At 41.9% G+C, this 24,027-nt stretch overlaps 1 protein-coding gene across 1 annotated transcript in view; it reads right to left on the bottom strand.

The window, feature by feature from the left end:
* Positions 1-24,027, bottom strand: part of LOC112069001 (AF4/FMR2 family member 2-like) — a 277,578-nt gene that overhangs the window by 48,076 nt on the left and 205,475 nt on the right. Inside the window, exon 5 of the mRNA XM_024136254.1 lies at positions 16,686-16,730. Within this exon, the coding sequence (XP_023992022.1) occupies positions 16,686-16,730 (45 nt within the window). The remainder of the gene's footprint in view (positions 1-16,685; positions 16,731-24,027) is intronic.

Raw genomic sequence — 24,027 nt, 5'->3', positions numbered from 1 at the left:
TCTACAGGAGACAAGAATGACCATCTCGTGTGCTGGTTAATGAATACATCTATCCCTCGGCTGTGACTTTTGCTGTTGATCTATTTTAACACTCATACATAGGGTTGGGCGATATGGCCAAAATATAATATATAAGTGATTTTAATAGGCTTTCTCCATTCTGACGGTTTTATTTTCAACCAAACTTAGGTTGTCCAATTTGTTGAACTTTTCATTTACTTAGCACTGTATAAAAATACCTTTATAGACGATGTTGTAATAATCCATAACGGTATGTGGATCAATAGCAGTATACCGGTATTCACAATATATATCGCCCAGCCCTACTCATACATGGAAGAACAGGTCTGGAGCCATTCTATTGAAAACAATGGTAACCCAGTACATTGAGTTGTCCCTATTACTATGTAACTACACAATAATAACTGTAGTAACAACATAGCAGTTACATAGGAATTGCTTTGTAATTACATGGTAATAGGGTTTAGCGCTATCGGTTATTACATAAGTGGAACAAGGACTGTGTAATCGTGGACTACAGGAAAAGGAGGGCCGAACACGCCCCCATTCACATCGATGGGGCTGTAGTGGAGCGGGTCAAGAGTTTTAAGTTCCTTGGTGTCCCCATCACCAACAAACTATCATGGTCCAAACACACCAAGATAGTGGGGAAGAGAGCACGAGAGAGAGTCCCCCTCAAGAGACTGAAAAGATTTGGCATGGGTCCCTAGATCCTCAAAACGTTCTACAGCTGCACCATCGACAGCATCCTGACCTGTTGCATCAGAGAGAGAGAAAGACTCCCCACCGGAGCTACACAGAGAGGACCCACGCAGAGAGGACCTACATCCAGTCCACAGCACTACCATTCACACCCCAACCAATCAACACCCCCCCAAGTCAACCATGCCCACACCCCATTTAGGCCCCCTAAGATTAGACCTATGCCCCTCCTGCCTACCCCACTCCCGCAAAGAGGTCCTCAACATGAAAGTCACACATACGCCCAGGCCATGAGCAGGCAAACAGGCACAACCCCCACTCTTACACTAGTCCAAGCCACTAGTTATCCCTGTGTTTCCACTTCCTCCACATACCATCACACTGAGGACCACCTCCTCCACAGCTCCATCACACGGAGGACCACATCCACCTCCTCCACATTACCATCACACTGAGGACCACCTCCTGCACAGCTCCATCACACTGAGGACCACATCCACCTCCTCCACATGACCATAACACAAATGACCACCTCCACCTCCTCCACATTACCATAACACAAAGGACCACCTCCACCTCCTCCACATTACCATAACACTAAGGACCACCTCCACCTCCATCACACTGAGGACCACATCCACCTCCTCTACATTACCATAACACTAAGGACCACCTCCACCACACTGAGGACCACATCCACCTCCTCCACATTACCACACACTGAGGACCACCTCCTGCACAGCTCCATCACACTGAGGACCACATCCACCTCCTCCACATGACCATAACACAAATGACCACCTCCACCTCCTCCACATTACCATAACACAAAGGACCACCTCCACCTCCTCCACATTACCATAACACTAAGGACCACCTCCACCTCCATCACACTGAGGACCACATCACCTCCTCTACATTACCATAACACTAAGACCACCTTCCACCACACTTGAGACCCACTCCACCTCCTCCACATTACCATAACACAAAGGACCACCTCCACCTCTTCCACATTACCATAACACTAAGGACCACCTCCACCTCCATCACACTGAGGACCACATCCACCTCCTCCACATTACCATCACACTGAGGACCACATCCACCTTCTCCACAGCTCCATCACACTGAGGACCACCTCCACAGTTCCATCACACTGAAGACCACCTCCACAGCTCCATCACACTGAGGACCACATCCACCTCCTCCACATTACCATAACACTAAGGTACACCTCCACCTCCTCCACAGATCCATCACACTGAGGACTACATCCACCTCCTCCACATTACCATAACACTGAGGACCACCTCCTCCACAGCTCCATCACACTGAGAACCATCTACTCGACATTACCATAACACTGAGGACCAACTTTACCTCCTCCACATAACCATAACGCCAAGGACCACATCCACCTCCTCCACAGCTCCATCACACTGAGGACCATCTCCACCTCCTCCACAAGATCCATCACACTGAGGACCACCTCCACAGCTCCATCACACTGAGGACCACCTCCACAGCTCCCCAAGGATTGGTATGGGATTGGTGTTCACTTTGTTCTCAGTGGGGGGGATGTGAGGAAAGCTTTGATGGCGTATGTGTATCAGCTGCAGACGATGGTGAGGAGAGCATTTTCTGAGCTTGAGGAGAAATACAATACAGGGGTGGAGAAGTTGATTGACATCGAGCTGAAGAGGATGCAGCAGTGGATGACTCTAGACCAGGGATCATCAACTAGATTCAGCCGTGGGATGAATTTTTTCTCGAGCGGATGGTCGTAACATAATTACAAATCATTTGTAGACTCTAAATTGACCACAATAATCCAGAACAGATATAATATTTTACTAAAACATAATCAGGGGCACAAATTAGGTTTTAGAAGTGGGGGGAACATAATTAGTATTTTTGGATATACACATTCTTAACAGCCTACCCGACCACTCTGAGGGGTCCACATGCTCCTACAGCACACTGCTGCCTCGTTTTGTATCACATTCCAATGATAAACCTGGGGTGGACAAAAATGTCATTTCAGGATGTGGGGTCCCCCCCATCCCCAGTGAAAGTTGCGCACATGAACATAATCATTTCAAACCTTGCTTACATTTGTATATGATCAGGTGTCTCTATTATGCATGGGGATACTAGGGAATACATTTCCAAAATTAAAATCACTTGGAGCTGATTTCCTGGTGTTTTTACAGTCTTTAATGTCCAACACTGAAAATTCAAAATCACCCCAAAAAATATATAAAATGTTTTTACTTAGAAAACTAGTGGGGCCAAATAAAACCACCCACGGGACAAATTTAGCCGTGGTCCGCCAGTTGTGGAACCCTACTTTAGACCATGATACAGCATATTTCTATCTCATCCTGTCTGAAGATGTGGAGACAGACAACAGAATCTCCCTGACAACCCAAAGAGGTTTAATAAACCTCCCTATGTCCTGGAAAAGGAGAGCTTCTCCTCAGGGAGATTCTACTATGAGGTGACAGAGAAGGGAAATACTAAGTGTAGGCTAGGAGTGGCCAAAGAGTCCATCAACAGGAAGGGGGTGCCACAACTGTTCCCTGAGGATGGACTCTGGATGGTCGGACTGGATTGGAATAATTGTACAGCCTACCCCTCCCTTATAATCTCTCCCTGAGACAGAAGCCCCAGAAGGTGGGGGTGTTTGTGGATTATGAGGAAGGCCAGGTCTCATATCTACTCTTTCACTTGCTGTACCTTCACTTAGAAGCTTTATCTATTTTTGAATCCTCATACCAATAAATATGGTAAAAACTGATCATCTCACCTGTCAATCATTCAAACTGACTTTTAACCTCTTGGTTTAGCAGATTGTCATTTCTTGGAGTATATTTGTGTTTTCCAGCTCCAGTCCTTGAGGACCTCCAACAGTACACATTTTAGTTATAGCCCTGGACAAGCACACCTGATTCAACTTGTCAACTAATCATCAAGCCCTCAATGAGTTGAATCATTGTGTGCTGTTGCAGGTACTCAAGGACTGGAGTTGGGAAACACTGAAGTAGATGTGTATAATGAAATGTCACAAATTCTGTATTTTCTGTGTGCTAGAGGTAATACTGTCATGTACTTGTATTGTATTAAATATATAGGAGATGGGAAAAACAAACACGTTTCAAGGATAGGATAGGAAACACACCTAAATCTATCAATCTGGAATGTAGGTACTGGCACCTAAAATGAGTCCTGTCACCTTTTTCATTCCACTTATGTAATAAACGATACCGCTAAATACTGTTACCATGTAATTGCAAAGCAATTCCTATGTAACTACTATGTTGTTACTACAGTTATTACATAGTAATAGGGACAACATAATGTACAGTGTTACCGGAACAACTATACAAAGCTAACCTTGAGAATGTAGTATGTGAATACATTATATTAGTCTTATTATAATTTAGAAATTAAAAGGCATTACAATGTAAATAAATAGCATTACAATGTAATAATTATATTATGTTTGTAAACTTGACATCTGCACGGATGAATATCTAAACCCGTTAAATTTCAGATCAAAATGATGTCTAATTGAAATAGATAAGGATACAAAAATGTGTTCCTGCTCTTCATTTTCCTCTAGTTGATGAATGTAATCAGACATCTGTAGCTCAGAGGGTCAACCGTTTCTGATCTGTCAGTGCTTCAGTGGGGAGGTAAACTGTGAACCTGACACCATGCAAGAGAATCACCTTAAAAAACTGGGTTGGAGACAGTATGAGAAAAAATAATATTCTCTCTTTTTCAGATATGCACTTAGGAGGTTGGGACACTTTTTTTAAGTGGTCCATATAACAGTGAATTTAAGTGCTTGTCAATAACAGTGAATTGGAGCTTGGTATCTCTGTCTGGTCCTTTAGCTTATTTCCAAGGGATGACAAGTGTCATTCGTAAGGCACTTCACATCTTAGACAATCTTAAACACTCTGATGGCAGTAACCCCAACGAAGGAGAAGACATTCTGATATAAAATCAAAAAAATCTCTCCTGAAATCCTGGCTTTTGATGTTTCAGCCGGCGAGTGAGTGAGTAAACTTAGAGAGGCTTGCTAAAGAGGCAGCAGTTCAGAGTGCAAGGATTTGAAAAGGCTGTGGCGGCGTTGGAATCTCTCAGGCTGCTTTGAGTGACTCCTGAGTCAAGGCCGTGAGTGACTACTCCGTCCACATCTCTCTCGATCCAGCGGCATGGCTTTGACTCCACATGGCAGCGGTCTCTCTGGCTGCGTCTAGACTGTTCATGCAGCTTTAGTATTCTGACCATAGAGTTCTGTTCATGGAATTCCGAACGCGTCATGCATCTACACCTACATTTAAATGTGTCTACCGTATCCACAGTGTGTCTGGATTCCCTTTCCGACACTATATTCAAATGCAAGTATGCATTTTGCAAAATATGATAACAACACAACAACTGATGGCAGTAGCTAACTACTGTTGCTAACTAGCCAGCTAACCTCTGTAGCTAGCAAGCAACGCTAAAGGGATTGCAAACTCTAGCCCCCCCKAAAAAAATGTTTTCTAAATACTAGCTAGCTGGCTTGCATTTATGAGGCCAGCAAACATGTTCCTCACACGCTAGGAATGTATTTCCTCCAACTTTATAATTAAAAGGTGCCTCTCGGCCCCAAAACACACGTTTTCTGGAGACTTGTGGGAGGAGTGCTGATGACGTCACACACCAATTGCATCCAGACTGAGGAGAAATCCTTCTAAAGTGGTCAGCTAGATCTGAACACAATCAACCCACAAAGCAACGTTTGTGCATCTAGACCAGTCTTTTCAATGCGATATTCGTATTCTGATAGCAGAAGTCGCATGTAAGTGTCAAGTGTAGACAAGACCTCTCTGTCTCTCCTACAAACTCAGTTTTGCCAAAGGCGAGCGTGCGATGCGTGTGATTTATTTTAGAATGCATTGCTTCAATTATAATGACCCAACCGAAGCAGGGCCGGCGGGTTGTCCTTGTAGATGCCTCGCTCAATTAGAAAGTGTCTCTATTTTTGTGTTTTATCGCTATCACTGTATTCACACAAAACAAAACAAATGTTGTCATTATTCACTTTTTTCTAGCTAATTGAATTGGAAGAGGTACAGTGCCTTTAGAAAATATTAATTCCTCTTATTCCACATTTTATACTGTTAAAGCCTGAATTCAAAATGGATTCCATTTTCAATTTTTTTCATCACCCATCTACACACAGTACCTCATAATGACAAAGTGAAAACATATATTTTTGGGGGGGCAAATTGATTGAAAATGAAATCCCGAAATATCTTGTTTACATATGTAAGTATTTACACCCCTGCGTCAATACATGTTCGAATCACCTTTGACAGCGATTACAGCTGTGAGTCTTTCTGGGTAAGTCTCTAATAGCTTTGCACACTTGGATTAGAAAATATTTGCACATTATTCTTTAAAAAATTATTCAAGTTCTGTCAAGTTGGTTGTTGATCATTGCTAGACAGTCATTTTCACATCTTGCCATAGATTTTCAAGCCAATTTAAGTCAAAACTGTAACTCGGCCACCCAGGAACATTCAATTATGTCTTGGTAAGCAACTCCAGTGTATATTTTGCCTTGTGTTTTAGGTTATTGTCCTGCTGAAAGTTCAATTCATCTCACAGTGTCTGGTGGAAACCAGACAAAATCAAATTGAGGTCTAGGACTTTGCCTGTGCCTAGCTCCCTTTCGTTAATTTTTTTATCCTGAAAAACTCCTTCCTTCTGGTCACTCTGTCAATTAGGTTAGTATTGTGGAGTAACCACAATGTTGTTGATCCATCCTCAGTTTTTTACTATCACAGCCATTAAACTCTGTAACTGTTTTAAACCATTGGCCTCATGCTGAAATCCCTGAGCAGTTTCCTTCCTCTCCGGCAACTGAGTTAGAAAGGACGCCTGTATCTTGTAGTAACTGGGTGTATTGATACACCATCCAAAGTGTAATGTATGACTTCATCATGCTCAAAGTGATATTCAATGTCCATCTACCAATAGGTGCCCTTCTTTGCGAGGCATTGGAAAACCTTCCTGGTTTTTGTGGTTGAATCTCTGTTTGAAATTCCCTGCTCGACTGAGGGACCATACAGATAATTGTATGTGTGGAGTACAGAGATTGACTCAAGACATTTCAGCTTTACATTTCTATTAATTTGTAAACATTTCTAAAAACATAACTCCACTTATTATGAGGTGTTATGTGTAGGCCAGTGACACACAATCTCAATGTAATCCATTTTAAATTCAGCCTGTAACAGAACACAATGTGTAAAAAGTAAAGGGGTGTGAATACTTTCTAAAGGCACTGTAGAAAGGGTTGAGGCTTTACCAAATGCTAAAGAACTGTAGGGTATTTATAATAAGGGTTACCTGGAGAAAATCGGACCTCTCTGAAATGAAAATGGATGGCCATTTTCTTTAATAAAAAGTAGGCCTATGGCATACACTCTCATATCCCCTCAATTTGAGTCTTGGTTTTAATTTAACTTAACAGCCCTTCACTGACACAGAAGTAGGCTATATAAAGAGTGCATGGTGGGTGGAGGAATTGACGGACAAATGTATGGATATAGCAGCCTATAGGATAATTTATTCTGTCAAACAGGTAGGCCTACCTCTTATTTCTTAAAAAGGAAGAAATAGGCTCCAACACAAAGCCCTGTTGTTGTTGTTAGTAAAGTCGAATTAAAATGAAGACGGTTGAAATTAATTATGCCTATTGTCAGCAACATGAGCTGCCTATTTCTGATTGTTTGTGCCGGAGCTGCTGCTTCAAGTTTGGTATTTGGTATTTATTAGGATCCCCATTAGCCGCTGCAAAGGCATTGGCTCCTCTTCCTGGGGTCCACATGAAACATGACATAATACATAGTACAGAACATTATTAGTCAAGGACTGAAATACACACATTTAAAACGTCACACATAGCCTACATATCAGTACATGCACACAACATCTACAGGGCCTTCGGCAAGTATTCAGGCCCTTTGACCTTTTCCACATTTTGTTACATTACAGCCTTATTCTAATATTGACTAAATAGCTTTTTCCCTCATCAATCTACACACAATACCCCAATACCCCACAATACCCCCCAAAATATCACATTTAAATGTACATATAGTTACATACATACAAACAGTCTGAAGTTTACATACACCTTATCCAAATACATTTAAACTCAGTTTTTCACAATTCCTGACATTTAATCGGAGGAAAATTCCCTGTCTTAGGTCAGTTAGGATCACCACTTTATTTTAAGATGTGAAATGTCATAATAATAGTAGAGAGAATTATTTTTTTCAGCTTTTATTTCTTTCATCACATTCCCAGTGGGTCAGAAGTTTACATACACTCAATTAGTATTTGGTAGCATTGCCTTTAAATTGTTTAACTTGGGTCAAACGTTTTGGGTAGCCTTCCACAAGCTTCCCACAATAAGTTGGGTGAATTTTGGCCCATTTCTAGTGACAGAGCTGGTGTAACTGAGTCAGGTTTGTAGGCCTCCTTGCTTGCACACGCTTTTTCAGTTCTGGCCACACATTTTCTATGGGATTGAGGTCAGGGCTTTGTAATGGCCACTCCAATACCTTGACTTTGTTGTCCTTCAGCCATTTTGCCACAACTTTGGAAGCATGTTTGGGGTCATTGTCCATTTGGAAGACTCATTTGGAACCAAGCTTTAACTTCATGACTGATGTCTTGAGATGTTGCTTCAATATATCCACGTAATTTTCCTCCTCATGATGCCACCTATTTTGTGAAGTGCACCAGTCACTCCTGCAGCAAGGCACCCCAACAACATGATGCTGCCACCCCCATGCTTCATGGTTGGGATGGTGTTCTTCGGCTTGCAAGCCTCCCCCTTTTTCCTCCAAACATAACGATGGTCATCATGGTCAAACAGTTCAGACCAGAGGACATTTCTCCAAAAAGTATGATCTTTGTCCCCATGTGCAGTTTCAAAACGTAGTCTGGCTTTTTTATGGCGGTTTTGGAGCAGTGGCTTCTTCCTTGCTGAGCGGCCTTTCAGGTTATGCCGATATAGGACTTGTTTTACTGTGGATATAGATACTTTTGTACCTGTTTCCTCCAGCATCTTCACAAGGTCCTTTGCTGTTCTGGGATTGATTTGCACATTTCGCACCAAAGTACGTTCATCTCTAGGAGACAGAATGCGTCTCCTTCCTGAGCGGTATGACGGTTGCGTGGTCCCATGGTGTTTATACTTGCGTACTACTGTTTGTACAGATGAACATGGTACCCTTCAGGCATTTGAAATTGGCTCTCAAAGATGAACCAGACTTGTGAAGGTCTACAATATTTTTTTGAGGTCTTGGCTGATTTCTTTTGATTTTCCCATGATGTCAAGCAAAGAGGCACTGAGTTTGAAGGTAGGCCTTGAAATACATCCACACGTACACCTCCAATTGACTCTCTTAGCCTATCAGAAGCTTCTAAAGCCAAATTATGTCAATTAGCCTATCAGAAGCTTCTAAAGCCACTTTCTGGAATTTTTCAAGCTGTTTAAAGGCACAGTCAACTTAGTGTATGTGAATTTCTGACCCACTGGAATTGTGATACAGTGAATTATAAGTGAAATAATCTGTCTGTAAACAATTGTTGGAAAAATGTAAGTGTATGTAAACTTCCGACTTCAACTGTATGTATTCAGACCCTATACTTTGATGAAGCACCTTCTCTGCAGATCCTCTCAAGCTCTGTCAGGTTGGATAGGGAGCGTTGTTGCACAGCTATTTTCAGCTATTTCCCAGCTAGTCTGTCCAGAGATGTTCCATTGGGTTCACGTCTTGGCTCTGGCTGGGCCAATCAAGGACATTCAGATACTTGTCCCGAAGTCACTCTTGTGTTGCCTTTGCTGTGTGAACCTTCGCACCAGTCTGAGGTCCTGAGTGCTCTGGAGCAGGTTTTCATCAAGGATCTCTCTGTACTTTGCTCCATTCATCTTTGCCTCGATCCTGACTACTCTCCCATCTCTGCCGCTGAAAAACATCCCCACAGCATGATGCTGCCACCCCCATGCTTCACCTTAGGGATTGTGTCAGGTTTCCTCCAGGCGTGACGCTTGGCATTCAGGCCAAAGAGTTCAATCTTGGTTTCATCAGACCAGAGATTCTTGTTTCTCATGGTATGAGAGTCCTTTAGGTGCCTTTTGGTAAACTCTAAACAGGCTGTCAGGTAGGTGCCTTTTGCTGAGGAGTGGCTTCTGTCTGGCCACTCTACCATTAAGGCCTGATTGGTGGAGTGCTGCACAGATTGTTGTCCTTCTGGAAGGTTCTCCCATCTCCACAGGTGATCTCTGGAGTTCTGTTTGGGTTCATGGTCACCTCTCTGACCAAGGCCTTTCTCCCCCGATTGCTCAGTTTGGCTGGGCGGCCAGCTCTACGAAGAGTCTTGGTGGTTCTAAACCTCTTTCATTTAAGAATGATGGAGGCTACTGTGTTCTTTGGGACCTTCAATGCTGCAGACATTTTTTGGTACCCTCCCCCAGATCTGTGCCACAACACAATCCTGTCTCAGAGCTCTACAGACAATTCCTTCAACCTAATGGCTTGGTTTCAGCTCTGTGGGACCTTAAATAGACAGGTGGGTGCCTTTCCAAATCATGTCCAAACAATTGAATTTACCACATGTGGYCTCCAATCATGTTGTAGAAACATCTCAAGGATGATCAATGGAAACAGGATGCACCTGAGCTCAATTTCAAGTCTCACAGCAAAGGGTCTGAATACTTATGTAAATAATACATTTTAAAACATTTCTAAAAACCTGGTTTCACTATGTCGTTGTGTGTAGATTGATGAGTAAAAATGTGTATTTAATCCATTTTAGAATAAGGCTGTAACGTAACAAAATGTGGAAAAYGGGAAGGGGTCTGAATACTTTCTGAATGCACTGTATATCAATCTTGAAGAGGATTATCTATCTTGGATGCAGTTTGAATGGAATTGATGAAGAGAGAGAAAGACTGCAAGAGTGTGCTCACAAAGCAAATGTGCTAAACTCAGGGCTGAGTGTCTGCTGGTTTTTGCTCCCCCAATGTACTTGATTGATGAAATAAGGTCAGTAATTAGTAAGGAACTCCCCACACCTGGTTGTCAAGGTCTTAATTGAAGGAAAAAACAAAAACCCGCAGACACTAGGCCCTCCATGGAATGAGTTTGACACCCCTGATTTAAAGCAGCGATATTCGAGTGATAGACTTTTAAAACTCTGCAGCTGCAATTAAAAATATATATCTTTACAAATAGAAAATGATCTCCAGATGGAGATGTGTAAATTAGAAGCGCATTCAGTCCTTATATTACTGTAGCATATGCTGCTGAAAATTTAGGCCTACCTGTCACAAGAAAGAAGTTACCATGATGAGATGATAGGTCTACATGTATTGTGAACTGCACTCCATACTGAGATGGGATGTCTGTCCCCACCCTGAGCATTGATGATTGATCATGCAGAGAGCAGAGAGAAGGCCTTAGAGAAGCCATATTTAGACATTGCAAATAATTTAACAGTTCCATTTCACGTCATGCATTTCATAAAAATATATATWTTTTTTTATAAATGACCACTTTCTCTTATTTATCCCGGGAAAGAGATGCTGGAAGGGCTTTAGTGCAGGGTTATAACAGGGAGTCTGGGATACTCACTGATACGCTTGTATGGCTGAGGAGGCTGGGGTGTGTTTGGTACCAGCCAATGAAGCATCACTATGGCGACTGACTTCCAGTCATAAACCAATGCAGCCTCTCCAGCGCCTCTGGCAACGGTAGTACTGTAGACGTCACGGAAACCAGTAGAGGACTACGCACTTCCCCCGAACGAGCGACCGAGCGGCTGAGTTATGTGAACCTGTCAAATATGGAACCCTCTGGGAGGGTGATGATGTAAAATAACAGTTGCCGGGCAACCGGCAATATGGCCGTCAGGTGGAGTGAGTTAAAGCGAAAAACTCTCAAGAACCGGACAGGCTGAGCAAGCAGAGCAAGGAGGTTGGAAAGGACAGGCAGAGCACTGACTGTATGCTAGCAGGGTAGTCCATATCTCCAATCATATTTTTTGATAGCGATGTTGTGTTTTTACAAGTGGATGAAATGGTCTAATTTAGAGATGGATGTAAATGTGCGTAATGGAGACATGGAGGAAAATGGGGGAGGGTCATTTCAATTTCAGTCAAGTGGAGGGTTTAGTATTTTTTTTATCTCGTCCAGGGGAGGGTCATGCAATTTGCAATTAATGAAATGTCTATATTGCTCAGTGTTTTAGAATGATTTGCTTATTAGGTTATATAGTGTGCCCGATGCTGTCCCTCATCTCTGATTCTCTGCTGGGCGTGCAATAAAAAGTGTGCCTAAAAGCTATTTAGTGTGGTCTCAATCAAATGATACATAGGCTATAGGCTACGAAGTGCATGCTCGGAGAAGCAGAGAGCAACATTGTATTTCTAAGATAGCTGCTGGGATGGTGTAAATTCAACTAGGCTGCATTACACACTGTAACGGATATTCCAAGCATGAGCCCCAGCCTGCTCTGCCCTAGCTGATCAAAACATTTTTTATGTGATGCCTAACCAATGGCTTTGCTGTGTAGAACTCACATTAAGACAGATTCGAGTTACGTCCATTGTGGTGCTGAAACTGCTTCACTATTGGTCTTTGTGCGAGGTATTGATGGGAGCGGCAGGTAGCCTAGTGGTTAGAGCATTGGGTCAGTAACCGAAAGGTTAGTGGATCGAATCCCCGAGCTGACAAGGTAAAAATCTGTCGTTCTGCCACTGAACCAGGCAGTTAACCCACTGTTCCTAGGCCGTCATTGTAAATAATAATTTGTTCTTAAAAATTATAAGAATTGAAGTGTTGAAAGTGCCAAACTGTCTGTTCAAGCAGTTGGCACACAGTTTGGACACTCTTCGGTACAATACATGCAACCAGAGGTCTCTTCAAAGTCCCCAGGTCCAGAACAGAGGCTGGGAAATGCACAGAATTAAATTTATCCATGACTGCATGGAACTCTCTGCCACCCCAGGTAACTCAAACTAGCAATAAAAACAATATAAAATAACACCTTAATGCACAAATGGGACTGTGAATATACTCAGCCATTTTATATATCTTGTATTGTAATTTCCACTGTATTAGTACAGTGCCTTCTGAAAGTATTCAGACCGCTTGAAGCACACAGCCAAGACAACGCAGGAGTGGCTTCGGGACAAGTCTCGTAATGTCCTTGAGTGGCCCAGCCAGATCCCGGACTTGAACCTGATGGAATATCTCTGGGAGATATGGGAGAAGAATGGGAGAAACTATGTGCCAAGGTTGTATGCAAGAAGACTCAAGGCTGTAATCACTGCCAAAGGTGCTTCAACAAAGTACTGAGTACTTTGTTATTTGATATTTCAGTTTTATATTTTTTTTAATGAGCAAAAACTGTTAAAAACCTGTTGTCTTTGTCATTATGTGGTATTGTGTGTAGATTGATGAGGAAAACATGCACTGTATATACCTTCCTAATATTGAGTTGCACCCCCTTTTGCCCTCAGAACAACTTAAATGTGTCTTGCCCATTCCCCCTCTGAATGACACACATACAGAATCCATGTCTCAACTGTCTCAAGGCTTACAAATCCTTCTTTAACCTGTCTCCTCCCCTTCATCTACACTGATTGAAGTTGATTTAACAAGTGACATCAATAAGGGATCTTAGCTTTCACCTGGATTCACCTGGTCAGTCAGTCTATGTCATGGAAAGAGCAGGTGTTCCTAATGTTTTGTACACTTAGTGTAGATGTCCTAGCCTACCTATTTCATGAAATCAATTAAATGTAGTATTAGCCTTATATTTAGCTAATGAATGATGGACTATGCATAAGCTTCTAACTTATAGCCTCTGTCTCTTGCGCAATAAACCTGCCCTCTCTCTTTAAAAAACACTCCCTAGCTCTTGGAGTCCAAGAACTGAGTTTGGGAAACGTTGTCATATGCTATATATAGGATAAAGGCACTATCATTAGGCTTATATTTATGTGCTTTGTATACTTTAAAATGACACTTCCTGGTAGAAAAGGTATTTATTCTCGGAATGGAACATTTATAAAATACCGGGAAAATATTCAGCCCTACTGTGGCCTGTCACTCTGGGAACTCACCTGTATGTCACTCTTCATCTACACTCTTAGAAAAGAAGGTGCTATGTAGAACCTGAAAGGTAGAACCAGGTAGAACCATTCTGGAAACAAAACCAAAATGGATTATCCTATGGGGACAACCGAAGAACTCTTTTGGAACACTTATTCGAAGAGTGTAATTACAGGTCAGATAACATGGAGTGAATTAGCACCTGCTACAAAGGTCAAAGTTCACAGAAAAGGCAGCCTATATGTTTGCATCTAAGAATACAAGAAGGACATTTATTTTTCAGTTCACATGGACCCAGTGACCTTTACATTCAAATTCTGTACAGGCTATTATGCACAGAATGGATTTCTAAAAAAAAGAGCGCGTCTCGGCATTGAAGAAAGTCAAAGCACTTTTCACACAGCCATTTTAGAGGATCTAAATGTGCTAGCCAGCATCAACCCTTGATGAATTTGATCAGATTTGTATTAGAACACAAGGGCCCATTATAATATGATCACAGAAGATTTTTTCTCTCTGCCTGGGTGGATAAGTGGCTTTGTGTGCAAACAGCATCTGAGGCGTAACCAGGTGTAATTAACAGTATCTGAGGCATAATCAGGTGTAATTAACAGTATCTGAGGCGTAACCAGGTGTAATTAACAGTATCTGAGGCATAATCAGGTGTAATTAACAGTATCTGAGGCGTAACCAGGTGTAATTAACAGCATCTGAGGCGTAACCAGGTGTAATTAACAGTATCTGAGGCGTAACCAGGTGTAATTAACAGTATCTGAGGCATAACCAGGTGTAATTAACAGCATCTGAGGCGTAACCAGGTGTAATTAACAGTATCTGAGGCGTAACCAGGTGTAATTAACAGTATCTGAGGCGTAACCAGGTATAATTAACAGTATCTGAGGCGTAACCAGGTGTAATTAACAGTATCTGAGGCGTAACCAGGTGTAATTAACAGTATCTGAGGCGTAACCAGGTGTAATTAACAGTATCTGAGGCGTAATCAGGTGTAATTAACAGTATCTGAGGCGTAACCAGGTGTAATTAACAGTATCTGAGGCGTAAACCAGGTGTAATTAACATATCTGGCAAGTAACCAGTATAATTAACAGTATTCTGAGGGCGTACCAGTGTAATTAACAGCATCTGAGGGCGTAACCAAGGTATAATAACAGTATCTGAGGCGTAACCAGGTGTAATTAACAGTATCTGAGGCGTAACCAGGTGTAATTAAACAGTATCTAAGGCGTAAACCAGGTGTAATTAAACAGTACTGAGGCATAACCAGGGTAGATTAACAGATCTGAGGCCGTAACCAGGTGTAATTAACAGTATCTGAAGGCGTAACAGGTGTAATTAACAGTATCTGAGGCTAACCAGGTGTAATTAACAGTATCTGAGGCTTAACCAGGTGTAATTAACAGTATCTGAGGCTAACAGGTGTAATTAACGGTATACTGAGGCGTAACCAGGTGTAATTAACAGATCTGAGGCGTAACCAGGTAATTAACAGTATCTGAGGCTTAACCAGGTGTAATTAACAGTATCTAGGCGTAACAGGTGATTAACAGATCTGAGCATAATCAGGTGTAATTACAGGCATCGAGGCTAACAGGTGTAAATTAACAGCATCTGAGGCGTAACCAGGTGTAATTAACAGTATCTGAGGCGTAACCAGGTGTAATTAACAGATCTGAGGCGTAACCAGTGTAATTAACAGTATCTGAGGCGTAACCAGGTGTAATTAACAGTATCTGAGGCATAATCAGGTGTAATTAACAGTATCTGAGGCGTAACCAGGTGTAATTAACAGTATCTGAGGCTAACAGGTGTAATTAACAGTATCTGAGGCGAACCAGGTGTAATTAACAGATCTGAGGCGTAACCAGGTGTATATAACAGTATCTGAGGCGTAACCAGGTGTAATTAACAGTATCTGAGGCATAACAGGTGTAATTAACAGTATCTGAGGCGTAACCAGGTGTAATTAACAGTATCTGAGCGTAACCAGGTGTAATTAACAGCATCTGAGGCGTAACCAGGTGTAATAACAGTATCTGAGCAAACAGGTGTAATTAACAGTATCTGAGGTAACCAGGTGTAATTAACAGTATCTGAGGCTAACAGGTGTAATTAACAGTATCTGAGAGTAACCAGGTGTAATTAACAGTATCTGAGGCGTAACCAGGTGTAATTAACAGTATCTGAGGCGTAACCAGGTGTAATTAACGATATCTGAGGCGTAACCAGGTGTAATTAACAGCATCTGAGCGTAACCAGTGTAATTAACAGTATCTGAGCTAACAGGTGTAATTAACAGTATCTGAGGTAACCAGGTGTAATTAACAGTATCTGAGGCTAACAGGTGTAATTAACAGTATCTGAGGCTAACCAGGTGTAATTAACAGTATCTGAGCTAACAGGTGTAATTAACAGATCTGAGCGTAACCAGGTGTAATTAACAGTATCTGAGCGTAACCAGGTGTAATTAAATGCATCTGAGCGTAACCAGGTGTAATTAACAGATCTGAGGTAACCAGTGTAATTAACATATCTGAGGCTAACCAGGTTAATTAAAGTATCTGAGGCGTAACCAGGTGTAATTAACAGTATCTGAGGCGTAACCAGGTGTAATTAACAGTAACTGAGGCATAACCAGGTGTAATTAACAGTATCTGAGGCGTAACCAGGTGTAATTAACAGCATCTGAGGCATAATCAGTGTAATTAGCGGAGGGCAGGGAAGGAAGTGAATCTAACTTACCCGTAGAATCTCCTCCACACAGCTGGAGTCACTGGACAGGCCGACCTGCAGACACACAGAAGAAAAAGGCTGTTGTTAGACAGAGAGGAAGAAAAGGCACCAGATCATTTCAAAGAGAGTAGCCTAAAGGTAGACAAAATACGTAATGGTAAACTAAAGACCATCTCAACTAATAGATGGTAGCCTAGCGGTTAAGAGTGTTGGGCCAGAATCCGAAAGGTCGCTGGTTCTAATCCCCGAGCTACTAGTGAAACATATGTTGATGTGCTCTTGAGCAAGGCACTTAACCCTAATTTCTCCTGTAAGTTGCTCTGGATAAGAGGTCTGCTAAATGACTAAACATGTAAAGAATAAAAGAAAGAAGATAAGCCCCAGAATATGTGATATATTCATACAACACTTATTGAGTGGTATTTATTATTCAAGGGCAGATAGGCTTATCTATTCTAGTCTGAGAGATGACTGCTAAGGGACAGATAGGCTTACTATTCTAGTCTGAGAGATGACTGCTAAGGGACAGATAGGCTTATCTATTCTAGTCTGAGAGATGACTGCTAAGGGACAGATAGGCCTATCATTCTAGTCTGAGAGATGACTGCTAAGGGACAGATAGGCTATCTATTCTAGTCTGAGAGTGACTGCTAAGGGACAGATAGGCTATCTATTCTAGTCTGAGAGATGACTGCTAAGGGACAGATAGGCTATCTATTCTAGTCTGAGAGATGACTGCTAAGGGACAGATAGGCTTATCTATTCTAGTCTGAGAGATGACTGTAAGGGACAGATAGGCCATCTATTCTAGTCTAGAGATGACTGTAAGGGACAGATAGGCCTCATTCTATTCTGGAGATGACTGTAGGGGACAGATAGGCCTATCATTTAGTCTGTGAGATGACTGATAGGGGACAGATAGGCCTCTCTATTCTAGTCTAGATATGACTGATAGGGGACAGATAGGCCTCTCTATTCTAGTCTGTGAGATGACTGTAGGGGACAGATAGGCCTCTCTATTCTAGTCTGTGAGAATGACTGTAGGGGACAGATAGGCTTTCTATCTAGTCTGTGAGATGACTGATAGGGGACAGATAGGCTTATCTATTCTAGTCTGTGAGATGACTGATAGGGGACAGATAGGCCTCTCTATTCTAGTCTAAGAGATGACTGATAGGGGATGACATCGCTCTTCAATGCTCACAAATGGTCTTAGGTAATCAGGCCGTGCCAGCCAGCCAACAGCTCTCCCTCTCTCACCGCCTCAGCCCAAACACACAGCAGACTTGGAGCGGACAAGCACTGGCCAAGACAGAGTCAGATAAATCCTAGACCTGGAACGTGCCAAGACTGGGTCAGATAAATCCTAGAACTGGAACGGGCTAGGACTGGATCAGATAAATCCTAGACCTGGAATGGGCTGTGTGTGTGTGTAGGCTACAGTATGTCCTGTAGTTGATCTCTGGGCTGCCTCATTATACCATGCCACCTACAGAGCCACATGGGACCCTGGCTGACTGGCTGGCTCTCACAGTCTGCTCTGCTCTACTAGTGACATCAGCCCACCCCGGGTATGACTGGGAGCATCCTGATACTGGAAAGGTCAGTGGGTCTGAGGAGAGGGTTGGGGGCAGTGGGTAGCGGTGAGGAGAAGAGTGATGGAGAGAGCAGAGCTGGGCTTTATCCACCTCAGGCTGCATGGAGCTGGGTAGCTACACACAGCAGCATCCCCCAGACACTCCCCATGCCATTTGTTGATCTGTCATGTTTTTCCACAGCCCTCCTACTGCCGCTACCCCTCTCTGCCTCTATTTTACACAATGGTGTGATCTGTGTTGAAAAGCTGCTAAACTACATGCAAGAAAACATCCACAGTAAGAATCTATAGTTGGAAATTATATATTGTGGTTTTATGAATATGCATCTCTGCAAAGTACAAGTTCTATTTCATTCTGAGTATCAAAAAACCATGACAGAAAGCAATTATAACACAAATAACGGCAGAATGCATTGTTTAACTATTACATCKAATAGCTAATTAGTAAAACGAATAATAACATCTATATTTCACTGGTATTCCTCTCAGGTGATATTAGTGCTTGACTGTTTGTGTCTGTGTGTTTATGACTGAGCCGCGCTGCACAGTGCCAGTCCACGGCAGAGGGAGTCTGAAGGCATCCTAATTCATCCCAGATCCCACAAGAGGAGATGGAGTCTGTAGGAGCTTTGTAAACAAGCCTCACATACAGACATAAACTTCCTGTTAGCTCAACCACTAGTACATAATATCCTGTTCCCATAGTAACCAGCAGATGAGCTCTAATCAGAACGTTCTCTACCATTGTCCTCTGTCTAATAGAAGATACAGAGGCACAGCTTATTACAGCCACACCGGGGTTCATATCCCTGTCACCTGTGGTGAACCCCATTTAGAATCCAGGCATGACTCTCGCAGGTTCTCTACGTCTGCTTTCTTCTTCTGCCTCTGGAATGAACACCAAATGTCAACGATATAAAGAGGAATCCCAGTTCAGTGACAAACTGTTTACACCCGCTCTGAGAGGCTTGGGCTTGTCGGGATCAAGTCAGATGTGACAGATATCTGGGTTCTTATTGCAGTGTTTATGTCATGGTTATGATACTGGAGCTAATGGGAGTCGGCTGAGATAAAACAAAGAGCGGCAGTCACAGTGCAGCCGYCTGGCTGACATAAATTGTGAAATTTCAGATAGCATTTGACAAAGGCATTTCCAATGGGTTGAGAAGTGTGTTTACAGCTGCATTAAAGCAAGGAGTCACCTTCATTTCTTATATTCCCCCAAGTTATTTTAGAAAACGACTGGAACAGAACTATCCAGCTGAGATCTTATTTCCTCACTCAGGCAGGGTTCTCTATGTACCTGCCATTCCAGTCAGATTGAATGGGCATTGGGCTTACAAATGATTTCTCTGATATAGGCAAATTTCCCATGGGAATAAAAGCTTTGCAAGATGCCAGTGTTCCAGAATAGCATGGTCCCATGGCCAATGTAAAATACAAATGAGAAATGCTTTCAGATCTAATTCTCTACAATTCCATGTTAAAAACCATTTGTGTGGACAGAGTATGGACTGTAAAGTGTATGCAGAATTCTGAAATCATGAGGGATCGAAAATCACAGAGGATCCAATAGTGAATATTGAGCAGCTCAGTGTTACAACTGGTGACCACTGACATGTTTTAATCACACTAAAGCAGTTCATTGTGTCTTCAGTTTGATGAATTTAACATGCTTCTATTCATGTGAGAAAAAAAGATTCAATTTTATCTGGAATGACAAACCAGACAAAGTTAAACGGGCCTATTCATATCATGAACATGAGTTTGGAGGGTTAAAACGATTAAATATTAAAGCATTAAACCTCTCAGGAGTGGTTGTTGAGTCATAATGGCTGTGTTAAGATGGACCTATAAACAGTACTGTTAGGAGGTCTGAAAAAACACAATCAATCAATGGGAAATATAATTATACTCTTAGGTAAAGTATTTATTCTTAGGGCAATCTCAGTAGAAATGGTACAAATAGAGGTTCCCTCGAAATACGAAATAGTATTGCAATGGACTGGGATTTATGGGTTAGTCTGCGGACATCTGAAGGGTGTAATTAAGATTAGAGGGATTGGTTGATTTGACGATGATGCACTTGGAGTCCAGTATAAATATGAAGGGACTATACATGTATAGTTGTTGTTTTWWWAAWAAAAAATGATTTGAAGTAATGTTATTTGATAAACTAATCTGTCTGCTAGTTTCATAGCTGATCTAAAATGCTTGGTGTTTTTCTCACACGGAAAAAGCAAAGCATTTTAATTGGCAGATGCAGATATCACTAGAAGTGTCCCTAATCTCTCTCCAAGTTCTTTTTCTGGCACGACACGGAAGAATGGAAAAAAAGAAGAACAAAATGGAGGACAAAATGTCATTCACCTCGTTCTGCAAGACTGCAGAAAGCTTTCAGGGGAAAAGAAGACGTATTCCTTTGAATGATGTGCGGATCCGGGGAATATTGCAGAGGCAATTACTGGGGCAYAAATCAGTTTTCTCTGAAATAGCTGTTGAGAAAAGCGTCTGCACATCAACAACAGATAAGGTGTATGTGGCACAAGGCTCTGATGCTCTCTGCAACAGCTCAAATTGTGCTTAAAAAGTGGAAGAGCAGCTCCAGGAACAAATAGGTAGATTTGAACATGAGATGAGAAGCAGCTCACAGAGGGCTTTCTATCTGTCTATCCTTCTGACAATGGACGGATGAACAAACAAGGGGAAAAACATGATAGATGACAGAAAAAACGACAACACAGATAGTCACAGAAAATCACATAGCATAGTCGACACATTCATGGGCTGATATATAGAAACAGATGAATACATGCACTATGAGATGAATTGTTGTATATTCTTTTTGTTTTCCATTGCAGGTCTTCACAAAAAACCTAAGAGTGATATGAATCAATTTGAGTATACATCTTTATCAACAACGACAGTTTTCTAGTAGGAAAGTTGCACTTTACAGCAGTTACAGTGCCTTCGGAAAGTATTCAGCCCCTYTGACTTTTTCCACATTGTCATGTRAAAGCCTTATTTTAKATTTGATTKAAATGTTGTTGTTTTTTCATCAATCTACACACAATACCTCATAGTGAGAAAGCAAAAACAGGTCTTRAGACATTTTTGCTACTAAATTTWATTTTTTTAYATTTCACATTTACATACAGCTGAAGTCGGATGTTTACATAGACCTTAGCCAAATACACTTAAACTCAGTTTTTCACAATTCCTGACATTTAATCAGAGTATAAATTCCCTGTATTTGGTCAGTTAGGATCACCACTTTATTTTAAGAATGTGAAATGTCAGAATAATAGTAGAGAGAATGATTTATTTCAGCTTTTATTTCTTTCATCACATTCCCAGTGGGTCAGAAGTTTACATACACTCAAATAGTATTTGGTAGTATTGGCTTTAAATTGTTTAACTTGGGTCAAACGTTTCAGGTAGCCTTCCACAAGCTTCCCAGAATAAGTTGGGTGAATTTTGGCCCATTCCTCCTGACAGAGCTGGTGTAACTAAGTCAGGTTTGTAGGCCTCCTTGCTTGCACACGCTTTTTCAGTTCTGGCCACACATTTTCTATGGGATTGAGGTCAGGGCTTTGTAATGGCCACTCCATACTTGACTTTGTTGTCCTTAAGCCATTTTACCACACTTTGAAGTATGCTTGGGTCATTGTCTATTTGGAAGACCCATTTGCGACCAAGCTTAACTTCCTGACTGATGTCTTGAGATGTTGCTTCAATATATCCACATAATTATCCTATCTCATGATGCCATCTATTTTGTGAAGTGCACCAAGTCCCGCCTGCAGCAAAGCCCCCCAAACATGATGCTGCCACACAGTAGAACTGTTTATGGCCAAACAGTTCTATTTTTGTTTCATCAGACCAGAGGACATTTCTCCAGAAAGTATGATCTTTGTCCCCATGTGCAATTGCAAACCGTAGTCTGGCTTTTTTATGGCGGTTTTGGAGCAGTGGCTTCTTCCTTGCTGAGCGGCCGTTCAGGTTATGTCGATATAGGACTCGTTTTACAGTGGATATAGATACTTTTGTACCTGTTTACTACAGCATCTTCACAAGGTCCTTTGCTGTTGTTCTGGGATTGATTTGCACTTTTCGCACCAAAGTATGTTCATCTCTAGGAGACAGAACACGTCTCCTTCCTGAGCGGTATGACGGCTGCGTGGTCCCATGGTGTTTATACTTGCATTCTATTGTTTGTACAGATGAACATGGTACCTTCAGGTGTTTGGAAATTGCTCCCAAGGATGAACCAGACTTGTGGAGGTCTACAATTTTCTTGGCTGATTCRTGGCTGATTGAGTTTGAAGGTAGGCCTTGAAATACATCCACAGGCACACCTCCAATTGACTCAAATMATGTCAATTAGCCTATCAGAAACTTCTAAAGCCATGACATKATTTTCTGGATTTTTCCAAGCTGTTTAAAGGCACTGTCAACTTAGTGTATGTAAACCTCTGACCCACTGGAATTGTGATACAGTGAATTATAAGTGAAATAATCTGTCTGTAAACAATTGCTGGAAAAAATATTTGTGTCATGCACAAAGTAGATGTCCTAACTGACTTGCCAAAACTATAGTTTGTTAACAAGAAATTTGTGGAGGGGTTGAAAAACAACTTTTAATGACTCCAACCTAAGTGTATGTAAACTTCCGACTTCAACTGTCAGTATTCAAAGCCTTTACTCAGTACTTTGTTGAAGCACCTTTGGCAGCAACTACAGCCTTGAGTCTTCCTGAATATGACGTTATAAGCTTGGCACACCTGTATTTGGGGAGTTTCTCCCATTCTTCTCTGCATATCCTCTCAAGCTCTGTCAYGTTTCATCCAGACGTGGCATTCAGTTCATAGAGTTGAATCTTYGTTTCATCAGACCAGAGCATTTTGTTTCTCATGGTCTGAGAGTCTTTAGGTGCCTTTTGGCAAACTCCAAGCGGGCTGTCACGTGACTTTTACTGAGGAGGGGCTTCTGTCTGGCCACTCAACCATAAAGGCCTGATTGGTGAAGTGCTGAAAGATGGTTCTACTTCTGGAAGTTTCTCCCATGTCCACAGAGGAACTCTGTAGCTCTGTCAGAGTGACTATCGGGTTCTTGGTCACCTCCCTGACCAAGGCCCTTCTACCCCGATTGCTTAGTTTGGCTGGGCGGCCAGCTCTAGGAAGAGTCTTGGTGGTTCAAAACGTATTCCATTTAAGAATGATGGAGGCCACTGTGTTCTTTGGGGACCTTCAATGCTGCAGACATTTTTTGGTACCCTTCCCCAGATCTGTGTCTCAACACAATCCTGCCTCAGAGCTCAACGGACAATTCCTTTGACATCATGGCTTGGTTTTTGCTCTGACATGCACTGTCAACTGTGGGACCTTACATAGACAGGTGTGTGCCTTTCCAAATCATGTCCAATCAATTGAATGTACCACACGTGGACTCCAATCAAGTTGTAGAAACATCTCAAGGAAGATCAATGGTAACAGAATGCACCTGAGCTKAATTTCGAGTCTCATAGCAAAGGGTCTGAATACTTATGTAAATAAGGTATCTGTTTTAAAAATGTTATACATTTTCTAACCTGTTTTCACTTTGTAAATCATGGGGTGTGTGTAGATTTCTTATACATTTGTTTTAATGCATTTTAGAAGAAGGCTCTAACGTAAAAATGTTTTGGAAAAGGTAATATGAGTGACCCTTGACCCAGCAGAGATATCTCACAGAGAGACTAGTTTTATGAGTGAC

Source organism: Salvelinus sp. IW2-2015, unplaced genomic scaffold, assembly GCF_002910315.2.
Source record: "Salvelinus sp. IW2-2015 unplaced genomic scaffold, ASM291031v2 Un_scaffold840, whole genome shotgun sequence".
In the NCBI taxonomy this organism is placed as follows: Eukaryota; Metazoa; Chordata; class Actinopteri; order Salmoniformes; family Salmonidae; genus Salvelinus; species Salvelinus sp. IW2-2015.
This window is presented reverse-complemented; position numbering and strand designations above follow the sequence as displayed.